At 49.8% G+C, this 12,006-nt stretch overlaps 1 protein-coding gene across 2 annotated transcripts in view; it reads right to left on the bottom strand.

The window, feature by feature from the left end:
- The window catches only part of TRANK1 (tetratricopeptide repeat and ankyrin repeat containing 1), an 80,554-nt gene extending 68,704 nt beyond the window's left edge, over nucleotides 1-11,850 (bottom strand). Inside the window, exons 1-4 of one of the 2 annotated variants that reach the window (XM_040479728.1) lie at nucleotides 11,572-11,850; nucleotides 7,871-7,997; nucleotides 4,921-5,071; nucleotides 2,051-2,169 (exon numbers count right to left, since the gene is read on the bottom strand). In XM_040479728.1, coding sequence (XP_040335662.1) covers nucleotides 2,051-2,169; nucleotides 4,921-5,071; nucleotides 7,871-7,997; nucleotides 11,572-11,801 — 627 coding nt within the window. In that variant the 5' untranslated portion in view covers nucleotides 11,802-11,850. The remainder of the gene's footprint in view (nucleotides 1-2,050; nucleotides 2,170-4,920; nucleotides 5,072-7,870; nucleotides 7,998-11,571) is intronic. The other variant, XM_040479729.1, reaches the window with a different exon arrangement.
- Nucleotides 11,851-12,006: the final 156 nt, after the last annotated feature.

A 12,006-nucleotide genomic window follows, 5' to 3' on the forward strand; every position in this document is an offset into this window, starting at 1 on the left:
CCTAGGTCACACAGAGAGGTCCCTCCTGAGACCATCCAGGTGTGCCAACAGGTCTGAGGGCTCCAGGTTCTGGTATGGCCGTGACTGGGGCCCGGGCTCCGCATCAGTCTCCCTTGTGTATGCCCAGTGGACATGGGGACCACAGCGACTGAGCCTATGGCCACATCTTGTTTGCAGGTTCCTTCAGCCTGCTGCCCTCTCTTTACTGCTCACCCTGAACACACAGGCCCCAATCTCAGATGACATACTCAGGGTTCTAACAATCCTGATTGCTGACCCGGCTTCTTTTTTTTTTTTTTTTTTTTTTTTTTTTTTGGTCTCTGTTTCCAATATGTGAAAATGACCTGGGCCCCACTGCTGGAGTATTGGACCAAGTGCACCTGCCCCTTGGGCTGCCTTCTTGGGCCTTCCCTTCCCTACCTACCTGCTTTCTCAAGACCTTGGAATATGGGACTGAGTTTCAGGGAACTCGTGGCTGGATTTTAGTGGATGTCCCATGAACCCCCTGAAACTATAGCCATAACTGTGTGTGTATAAAATTAGGACCCCATAGATTTCATTAGATTTCCGGTGGAATCCACGAGCTTTCTAAAAATTGAAGAATTCTGTCTTCTAAAGTCATTCGCCCTGCCTAGCTCTAGAGTCCTTACGGCTTCCCCTGGCTTTTAGTGACTTTTCTGGTCTGCCAGGCTTTAGAAAGCCCAGCAGGCCCTTCCTGACCTAACTCCCATCCTCGGCCGGCTCTTTTCACGAGCACAGAGAGGCCACCATCCATGACAACTATGCACTGGGCACGTAGCACAGCCAGCTACCATGAAGCTCCATTAGCTCAGTGCCTGGCACATCGTAAGCCCCTGACAAGCATTAGCTAGTATTATTATTAGGCGTTCTTGCTCCGGTATTTCTAAACTTCACCAAAGTCCCGAGGGAGTAAGTTTATATAGCCTGAAACTTACAAACGCGGAAATGAGGCCCAGAGGGGAAATAATTGGTCCAAAACAGAAAGTGGAAGATGATGATTCGAGGAGGCATCTGTGTCACACCAAAGCCCAGGCTGCGGGTGCGCTGGGCACCGGGAATCCCTTCCACGGATTCCCCGCCTCGGGCCGGCTCCTGCAGCCTCACTGCTACCTGCGGGCAGCGGTCCCTTAAGCCTACACAGAAGCGCGGGGGGCAGCACAGGCAGGTCTCCTGAGCCCACACTAGCAAATGCAATATAGAAGAGATTGCATGAGGGCGCCTGGGTGGCTCGGTTGCTTAAGTGTCCGATGCTTGATTCTAGCCCAGGTCATGAGCTCACGGTTTGTGAGTTCGAGCCCCACATCGGGAGGGAGTCATAGCGTGGAGTCTGTGTGGGATTCTCTCTCTCTCCCTCCTTTGCTGCCCTTCCCCTGCTCGCGTGCTCTCCCTCTCTCTCTCTCTCTCTCTCAAAATGAATAAGTAAACATTAAAAAAAGATTATATGAAGATGAACATTCCAAAATTTATTTCCCTCATTCCATATTACCATTGGCATCTGGACTTTACACTTCTGGGATGACCATGGAGACATAGGGCAAGGAGAGAGGGTGATACACGTTAGCTAAAATTATTATAGGTGTTCTGAATACGTTTCCTATCTTAAAAAAAAACTGGCTAGGGGCGCCTGGGTGGCGCAGTCGGTTAAGCGTCCGACTTCAGCCAGGTCACGATCTCGCCGTCCGTGAGTTCGAGCCCCGCGTCGGGCTCTGGGCTGATGGCTCAGAGCCTGGAGCCTGTTTCCGATTCTGTGTCTCCCTCTCTCTCTGCCCCTCCCCCATTCATGCTCTGTCTCTCTCTGTCCCAAAAATAAATAAATGTTGGGGAAAAAAAAATTAAAAAAAAAAAAAAAACTGGCTAATTAATATACCTCAGTGACTTTCCATTTTTAATGATGTGTCAGTTAAAAAGTTATTTTGGCATCAAGATAAACAAATAATAAATTACAATCCCCCTCCCCAGTGCCAGCAGAAAGAATCTGTTTGATCAAGAATGTGCTTTTCCCACAAGAGAGTCATCTCCTTTTACTTACGTGCCATAATCCTTTCTTTGCCAACTTTTCTATTACAGATTGCCACACTTCTGTTGAGAATCCAGTAGTAAAAATATGATCGAAACAGGGCAAGAAACTTTGCAAAACAACAGGGTCGCCTGAAAGAAAGTTCCATAGTTTAGAAATTTTAACCCAGGCAGAGTCTAGAACATTTGGGAAAAGGTCCTCCATTTAGGACCACACATAAACAAATGGCAAATTAAAGATATCAGAACGACAAGCATTCTCGGGCACCAGGGTGGCTCGGTCAGTTGAGCCTCCGACTCTTGACTTAGGCTCAAGTCATGATCTCATGGTTTGTGGGTTAGAGCCCCACTCTGACAGTGAAGAGCCTACCTGGGATTCTCTCTCCCCCTCTCTCTCTGCCCCTCCCCTGCTCACACATACACACACACTCTCTCAAAATAAATAAACTTTTTAAACAAGAAAAAAGAAAGAGAGGCCCTTTCAAAGTAAAAGTCCTATATAATTGACTGAAGCAGCAATCATTTTAAGTTCACCTATAAACTCAATGCCCCAAGGGTTAAGCGGTATAATGTGAGCTAATACTCACTTAGCTCTTCTATATGTGAAGCCCAGTGATATGTGCTAATATTTAATCCCTCAAACATACCAACAAGGCACTGCCTATTATCTCCACTTAGAGAGGAAGAAATAGAAGCTCAAAAAAGTTAAAAAAAAAAAAAAACTCACTTCTCTTAAGGAAGATGTGACATCATATGAGGCATGTTAAGATACAAAACATATGAACATAAGGGAAGGGAAGCAAAACTAATATAACAGGGAGGGGGACAAAACATAGGCGACTCTTCAATATGGAGAACAAACAGAGGGTTGCTGGAGGGGTGGTGGGAGGGGGAATGGGCTCAATGCGTCAGGGGCATTAAGGAATATACTCCCGAAATCATTGTTGACTAGATGCTAACTAACTTGGATGTAAATTTAAAAAATAAAGAAATTATTAAAAAAAAAAAAAAAGAAGAAGAAGAAAGAGAAAGAAAGATGTGACAAATATTATCCTCACCCAACCAATGAGAAACGGAGACAAACGAGGCGAGGCTTCATGGCATATCACGCAACCAGTTAACGACAAAGACAGAGATGGGAACCCAGATCCACCAACTCTCTTATTCAACACACATTCTTCTAACCTAGTGGCCCAATGCATCTCATGATCCTCCAAAAGCCACATTTCTCAAACCCATGGGTGAGATCATCCAAGGGGACGAGGCAGGTGCCAGAATAGTATGGCACCTCCTCCAGGATTATCAATTTCCACAGATAGGTAACTATCAAAATAAACAGATGTTGCACAAAAGGATACAAAATTTCCATAAGCATATTTTTCAAATTTTAGAAGTCGGGCCGTGGGCATCCATTCACCCTCCAAACAGGAGTCGTTTGGTATAAAAGTCTGGAATGAGTTGCCCTATGGAGTCCTACGACGTGCCGCTCTCAGGATGGGAGCAGAATGGAAACCGTCCAGATTTCTCAGGGGAGCAGTCGCCAAGAACGAACAGTGACTTCACAAAGATGCAGAAAAGACATGAGGGATCGAAGGGGAATGGCCAAGCCATCAGGTTCAGAGGAATGGGACACAGGCTCCATCCCGGCAGTGAAAGGGTGCCTGGAAAGCTGTGACCCATCAGCACTCATCTGGGCATCTTCCATCTCTCTGCTGGGTGGACGTGGCTGTGTATACCTCCAACCACCCCCCATTCACTGCCTGATGCGGCTCTCACCCCCCATCTGTGCCAAACTTGCCAAAATCTGTGGCATGCTGGCCACAGACCACACAAGTTGCTTTCTTTCCCACACTCCCAGTGGGAACAGGTGGCTCTGTCACAGTTGAATTTATTTCCCCGCCTCTGAAAGCCAAAGACCATTTGCCCACAGTTCTAACAGGTGCCATGTTTCACATCCTAACATCTCTAGAATCGGGACGTGTGTGACGATTGAGTTTGTCTCTTAGTGGCAAAGCATTTGTTTCAGTGGCACATCTTAAATGGGTACAATCTTAAATGTGATCAAACACAATATATAAAACAATGGGCTGGTCATTGGCAGAACTTTTAGACTGCGCCAAGATAAACACAGAAAGAGTTCCGTGGTCACTGGCAGGGAGTACATTACATTGTGTTACGGCTTTCTGTCTTTGTCTAATCCAGGCCACTGACAAAGCCGGCTCACGGGCCAGGTCATTAGAGTAATAACTCAAGGCAGTGACGCAGAAAGCCCCCGTGCGTCACTGACCATAGCGGCCGAGACGCCGGGCACCGCGGCAGCTTCCGCGGGACCCTCCATCAGCCCTTCCAGGCTATTCTGACAGCGAACAAAAATATTGCCTCCATGTATGGGATAAACCCGTGCAAAAATCATAGGAAAGAGCACAACTCACGTAAAACGAGTAGTATGACTAGGGAAAGATCTCTCAGTAGCAACACAGAAAACTGAAGTCTGAAACAAGAGTGGCGGAGCTCTAAGTGATTTCTGCAAAACGATTTCGGTGTTTTTACAAGAACCTGAGCCACCCCAACTTCCAAAATGCTTTCTAATGTGAAAATCAGTTTCATTCAAACTGCTTACATCAGCCACAAAGAAACCCCCTGGAATTATCTCTCCAGGGGCCATTCAAATAAAATAACAAGGACATGGAAAGAAAGAAAGAAAGAAAGAAAGAAAGAAAGAAAGAAAGAAAGAAAGAAAGAAAGAAAGAAAGAAAGAAAAAGAGAGGGGGGAGAAAGACAGAAGGAAGGGAGGGAGGGAGGGAGGGAGGGAGGGAGGAAGGAAGGAAGGAAGGAAGGAAGGAAGGAAGGAAGGAAGGCATATTTCCCGCGGTTACAACTTACTGCCCATAGTGGTAAAGACTCCCACAAGGAAATCAGCAATCTGGATCTGGTCCGGGCTGCCCTGGAGAAGTCGCAGACCCTCGAGAAACATTCGAGCAGCTTCGTAAGGCTGAAGCAACCTCAGCAAGGAGTAACCAGCCCGGTAGTATCCCTGGGACAGAAGAAAAGCAAACCCATAACTCACCCATCCCTCTAACCAGCTGCTAAAAGGAAAGGCAAGATTGATGACACGGGGAAATGAGCTGGGGAGGTTTCACTTCTGTGTCAACACAGATTTCTAACAAGCACTGGCTACAGGATTTCCACGTTACGTTCTGTGCCACAGTTTTCCCGTCAGTTTTTAACTGCCAAGAAAACAATCATTTCCAAATGCATGACTTCTACTGCATCTAACATAGGACAGAGCGAAGGAAGCGGGCCCGCTTCCAAGTACATGTGTGGCTTAGTTATTCACGCAACAAATCACAGCCCTGGCAAGAAGAGAATGAAAAAAAATCCTCCGACGACAGTGTTCCAGAAAAGAATGAGATTGTCATGTAAACACAGAACTCGTTCCCTGCTCCTTTCAATCAAAGTCAACACGACTTCCACGGGTACACAGCTGGAAAAAAAGTTGTCAGGACAAGCGCTGAGGTATATCGAGCTCCACGTTATAGGCATTGTGTACCGGGGGCAAAAATTTTTTATTTCTGTGGAGAGGAAAATCACAATGATTGTTGGAGGAAAATGGTGTGCCTTGAGCAGGAACAAAATGGCAGTGCCTTCCCCCTCTTTGATTCTCTAAAGGAACCCACACCAGGATCCATCATGACGACATTCTAAGATAATGAAAGGTGTCCACCAACTGGGTTCACACAAAAAGCAAGCACTTAAAAATTCCACTCAACACCAGGGGCGCCTGGGTGGCGCAGTCGGTTAAGCGTCCGACTTCAGCCAGGTCACGATCTCGCGGTCTGTGAGTTCGAGCCCCGCGTCGGGCTCTGGGCTGATGGCTCGGAGCCTGGAGCCTGTTTCCGATTCTGTGTCTCCCTCTCTCTCTGACCCTCCCCCGTTCATGCTCTGTCTCTCTCTGTCCCAAAAATAAATTAAAAACGTTGAGAAAAAAATTTGTTTTAAAAAATAAAAAAATAAAATAAAAAAAAAAAATTCCACTGAACACCAAATATCTGACTATCGACTTGTTTTCACCTTCATTTGAAACGTCATTAGATGGCAACGAGAAAAAAAAGGGTTGGGAGAATGTCTGGGGTTTTTTTTCGCCCAACCCAGTAAGCTGGATACAGAATTCCCCGCTTCCTTCCCTTCCTCAGATTTTAGTTTCTCTCATCTTTTATTTTGGTGGGGAGAGGAAAGGGGTTCAGAATATGCTACCCCAAAATATGGCATTGGGCCTAAGGATTATCTTGAGCCCAAGGCATTTGAGATTCGAAAGACGCGGAAGGAAACCTTCCTGGAGCTCCCCTGATCCGAATAAAAGAAGAAAGCCTAAGAAATGAGGACTGCCATAAATTTTCTCTCCCAGGGAATTTTTATGGCCATGAACAAGACGGACATTGGCAGTGAGCCGGCCCAGCGCTGCTAAACATTACAAAGATCGCCCTTATCGCCCCTCTCATGAGTTTCCCCCACGTGTGTGCATGTGCGTTCCCACAGTCTGCAGCCCCCGAAGTCTAAACCCCTCTCCTTTGTCTGTCCCGCCTCCACGCTTTACCGCTCTGTTAAAAATGTATAGGGGCGCCTGGGTGGCTCAGTCGGTTAAGCATCCGATTTCAGCTCAGGTCATAATCTGGCGCTTCATGAGTTCGAGCCCCGCATCGGGCCCTGCTGACAGCTCAGAGCCTGGAGCCGGCTTCGGATTCTGTGTCTGCCTCTCTCTGCCCCTCCCCCGCTCCCACTCCGTCTCTCTCAGTCTCAAAAATGAACAGATGTTTAAAAAAAATTTTTTTTTAAGGAAAGGCTGAAGGTAAAATAGGCAAATCCCTCCCTCGAGGATGGAGAACATGCAGGTCCAAACCCCTCGCCCCTTCCCACTGTTCCGTACACAAAATGCAGATCACTGAGAAGACGATACAAACTCCTACGTCCTGAGTGCCAACGACTCGAACCAAGGTCTCCTTAATCCTTGAAGCGACTCTGAGACCTAAGCAGCCACTCCCTACACAGTCAGGGAAAGGAAGGCTTAAGGAAGGAAGCGCATTTCCTCCCATGCTGAAACCAGTCTGCCCCACAGCAGAGCAGCAGGGAGAAAGGCCTGTGCGTTTCTGACCTTGGAGCCTCGCCGTAAATGGTCCGTATCACTCACGTGACACTTAATTGTCTGTGCCTCAGATGGCTCCAGAATGGCAACTCCTTTATGGTCTCCGCCTTTGCTTTTTGTCCTCTCCCCAACTTGACCGAGAGTTACTCAACAGCTGGGCTGGTGTCTCCCTGGCCTTTTGTTCACCCTGAGGCAGGAAGAACTCTGACAGCATTTTAGCTGCGGAAAACAATCAAATACTCATTTAAATACTCATTTACCGATCTTTGTTAACCCCTGGTGGGGGGTGGGGGTGGGGGTGGATTGCTGGCCATTCGAACCTCCCCCCACCCCCATCCCTCCAAGGGAGCTGATTGCGAAGTAAGAAGTGCTTCGGAAGTAATCGGTGCCACGTGGGTGCACCCAGCTTGCACCTGCAACACAGCTTAGCTCAAATGAGACTCGGAAACATCAAAGTACTCTTCAGACTACGAGTAGTGGTGAAACTACATCAGAGCACAACGAGCTCCACCTGCAAGGGCATTGCCACACCTGGCCCTCAGTGTTCCCAGTCTTCTCCAGACAGGCTCACACGCCCTACGGGCACCTGTGTAAAGTGCAAAGGATTGAATGAGATGCACTCCTCACATTTCCGTTTTAAAAAGAAGGGAGGAAGGAGGCAGGGCCCCCCCCCCAGCTGTCCCCGTACCGTACCTTCACGTAGGTTGGATCCCACTGGAGACATTCCTTGGCCGCCACAAAGGCCTCATTCCATTTCCCGAGGCTGTAAAATGCACTGGATTTGTTGCACAGCAGGACGGCCAGCTCCCTGGGGGGAACCCTGTCAGAAAGAACCAACCGGTGGTCAGGAGAGCCCCAGCCATCTTTCTGCAAATGCAGAAAATCACCTTCGAGGTCACAATTCTGGGGCTGACTGCCACCATCACCAGCTAAGGTCCCAATTACACCGATCACATCTGACCCTCCAGCCCCCAGAAATCCCGGGGCACTGGCACAGCGCAACCACTCCCAAATCCTCTGCTCCTTTTCATGACAGACGTTCTCAACACCTTGGTTCTACCTCTGACTGATCTCCACGGATCTTTTCATTTTTTAGAGACCGTTGGTGAAGCTTCTGTGAAAATGGTGACTGGTCCTGGAGCGCTGGGGTGGCTCAGTCAAGTGTCCGACTTCAGCTCAGTTTATATTCTCACAAGTCATGGGTTTGAGCCCCACATCAGGCTCTGTGCCGACAGCTCGGAGCCTGCTTTGGATTCTGTGTCTCCCTCTCTCTCTGCCCCTCCCCTGATCATACTCTGTCTCTCCCTCTCTGTGTCTCAAAAATAAGTAAGCGTTAAAAAAAAATTTTTTTTAAAGTTAGGTGATGCAGGGGCGCCTGGGTGGCGCAGTCGGTTGAGCGTCCGACTTCAGCCAGGTCACGATCTCGCGGTCTGTGAGTTCGAGCCCCGCGTCGGGCTCTGGGCTGATGGCTCAGAGCCTGGAGCCTGTTTCCGATTCTGTGTCTCCCTCTCTCTCTCTGCCCCTCCCCCGTTCATGCTCTGTCTCTCTCTCTGTCCCAAAAATAAATAAACGTTGAAAAAAAATTAAAAAAAAAAAAGTTAGGTGATGCAGATAAGCACAAATAAAAAGCAAAGTGAACATCACCTCTACAACTGCCCCATCGTCAGTGCTTTGTTTCCGGCTTCTGTCCCCTTAGGTTGAAGGGATGAAGCCCCAGAGGTGCACAGAAGAGGCAGTGGGGCGGTCAGTGGGTGATCGATCAGCAGGGGCTGACTGCAGGTGTCCCGCCCACATAACCTGGGCCGAGCAGCCATCCACAGCTGCAGTGAGCACTGGCTGCCACTAGGGGCTCCCATGGCCCTGTTCTCCAGATTCGCCCTCGACCTAACGGGAGCTGCCCTCTCCCCGGGAAGTTGTGCCCCTGCTGCGGACTAAATTGTGCCTCTCCGTCCATATGTCGAAGCCCTGCCCCCCCCCCCCCCCCCGTGTGATGCTATTTGGGGAAGAGGGCTTTCACCGGGAACTGAGCTGGCCAGCACCTTGATCTCAGACTTACCAGCCTCAGAACCGTGAGGAGTAAGTTCCTGTTGTTGACTCCGCCCGGTCAATGGCATGTTGTTTTGGCAGCCCAAGCCCCACTGCTGAGGACAACTCCCCGGGGCCAGACAGCCTACAACCGAGGGTTGGCTGGCATGGGAACCAGAAGGTCAGCTCCCTGGCCCCAAAGTGGGACGGGCTCTGCAGTCCAGCTCATGCGACAGAGCTCCCCAGGGGACCAGGCTGAAGCTGCCTCCAGAGGCCGCACCATCCCTGCTCGGAGCCCCTGCCCCTGCCCCATCCTCCTTCCCTCAGTCCCCTTCTCCTGAGAGCACTTGCTCAGCAAACCAAACGCACCTAAATCCCTATGTCAGCCGGCAGCGGCAGGGGGGAACAGTGGCAGGAAGGTTATGAGAGATAATAGGGGAGGGTCCGGGCAGGGGTCCCGTTAGCGGCCCCACGGTGCGGGGTCAGTCTACAGCCATAACCGCTACACCCGACTGCGTGTTTAAGAAAGTCAAATGCGGGGCGCCTGGGTGGCTCAGTCGGTTAAGCGTCCGACTTCAGCTCGGGTCACCATCTCGCGGTCCGTGGGTTCGAGCCCCGCGTCAGGCTCTGGGCTGATGGCTCAGAGCCTGGAGCCTGCTTCCGATTCTGTGTCTCCCTCTCTCTCTCTGCCCCTCCCCCGTTCATGCTCTGTCTCTCTCTGTCCCAAAAATAAGTAAACATTAAAAAAATAAAAAATAAAAAAAAAAAAAGAAAGTCAAATGCTTTGTGCTCGAGGCCCAGCTCTGACACCGTTCTGATCTGAGCCGGGAGGGGTGGAATTACAGGCCCAAATCAATGACACTCAACCCACATCCAGCTACTGGGGAGACACCAAGGTGACAGAAGGCAGGAGGTGGGAGCCGGGATTCAGTAATTTCACCCCGGGGCATTTCCCAGTACACATTTAGGCCGCAGGCACCCCACAAATGCCAATCTCGGCCTCCTCTACTGCAGCGGTCCCCCAAGTATGGTCTGGGAGTGTCTGGTGTGCCCCAAGACCATCTCAGGTGGCCCACAAGGTCAAAATATTTTCCCAACGATAGCAGGCTGAATAATAGGCCCCCAATAATGGTACCACTTGTTGGCCAAAGAAACTTTGCAGATGGGATCAATTTACAGATCTTGGGGGGAGATTGTCCTGGATCAGGATACAACCACAAGAGTCCTTATGGGAGAGGGACAGAGGGAGACGTGGCTGTAGCAGAGGAGAGAGTGACACGACGTGGCAGCACACTGGGAAGAGATGCTTTGAGGATGAAGGAAGGGACCACAAGCCAAGCCGTGCAGGCAGCCACCCAGAGCCGAAAGAGGCAAGAAATGGGTTCTCCTCTGCAAAAGACCAGCCCCACCAGCACCCCGATTTTAGCTTCGGGAGACTCATCTCAGCTTCTGACCGCCAGAACTATAGGATAATAAACGGTGTTTTCAGCCGCTAAATTGTGGTCATTAGTCACAGCGGTAACAGGGGACCACGCATGTGTCTTTTTCACACATTCTCTCCCATGTGTGCGGGGAATCTTCTAGAGGCTACACGACGCGTGGCATCACAGTGGAATGAACGCAGAAGCAGATACGAGAAGTCGGACGCCTTCTGTGGGGACGGACATTAAAGAGGTCTGCAAAAATGAAAACTGGGCCAGCCACCCTTCTCACTAAATTTTCAGCTTTGGAAAACATACTTACTTTGCATTATAATGGGTTACTTACGTTAACATATAATGGGCTTATTACTGATCTTTTCAATAGATGCTTAAAAACGTATTTTAAGCTTATCTCCGTTTTAAATCCAAATACAGGCTCTACTGAAAGCTACACCCTACACAGACAACAGCTCTTAGCTGTTAAGCGTGCTGTGATAATAAAAATGTCTGGGAACAGGTCTCCTGAAAGCCGAGGGGGCAGAGGAAGGGGTGGACCTGAGTCCCCCTGGGGTACACACTGTAGCCTGGGGGTAAACATCACAGATGATCAAGAAAGTGAGAGAGATGGCCATTGAGAGAGGCTGGGGGCTGGGATCGTCCCAGGAACTCAGATTCCCATAACCAGACAGAAGGGGAAATTGTGCAATGCTTACCAACAGCGTCCTATGTTTCACTTTCTATTTCTCCAGTACTTGGTATTCTCTGTGCAGTTTCTGAGCTCACAGCACAGAGGGGATAAATAGGAAGTAGGCGAGAAAGAAAACAGAAACTAGGCGGCGTGATAAGAAATGAAAACAAGCGGCAGAGTGAGTTTCCTTCCATTTGCTACAAAAAAAAAAAAAACACAAACAAGCAAAGGAAAGGTGAGGAGTGAATCCCAGCACTTACCCCCACGGATGTAACTGCAGGAGAATCTGGATGGCCTCATCATACTTTCTGATGGCCAGAGAGAAGTTTCCGTTCTTAAGAACTTGGTTGCCAGACTCTTTCAACAGCTCAGCGTAAGCCGTGGGGTCCATCCTGGGAGCAGAGAGACGGGGTGGGGGGAAAGGCTGGCGGCCCAGCCGCTCTCCCTTCACGTCTGCATTGCTGACTGTGTGGAGAGGCACTCGGTTCATTCTGGCCCCACCCACCTGCCGAGCACATCCTGACAACACCCCTCACCACCAGGGGACCACACGGGGCTCCTGAGGAGAGCGTTTCTTCCCCAGTTCTTTTCTGACCTCAGTGGCAGCAGCCGGGGGGGGGGGGGGGGGGGGGGGCCAAAACTTGCGGGGGGGGCGGGGGAGGCGGCGCGGGGGGCCGCCCCAAAACGGCCAGGTT

Source organism: Herpailurus yagouaroundi, unplaced genomic scaffold, assembly GCF_014898765.1.
Source record: "Herpailurus yagouaroundi ecotype Mexico unplaced genomic scaffold, PumYag 159, whole genome shotgun sequence".
NCBI classification, from domain to species: Eukaryota; Metazoa; Chordata; class Mammalia; order Carnivora; family Felidae; genus Herpailurus; species Herpailurus yagouaroundi.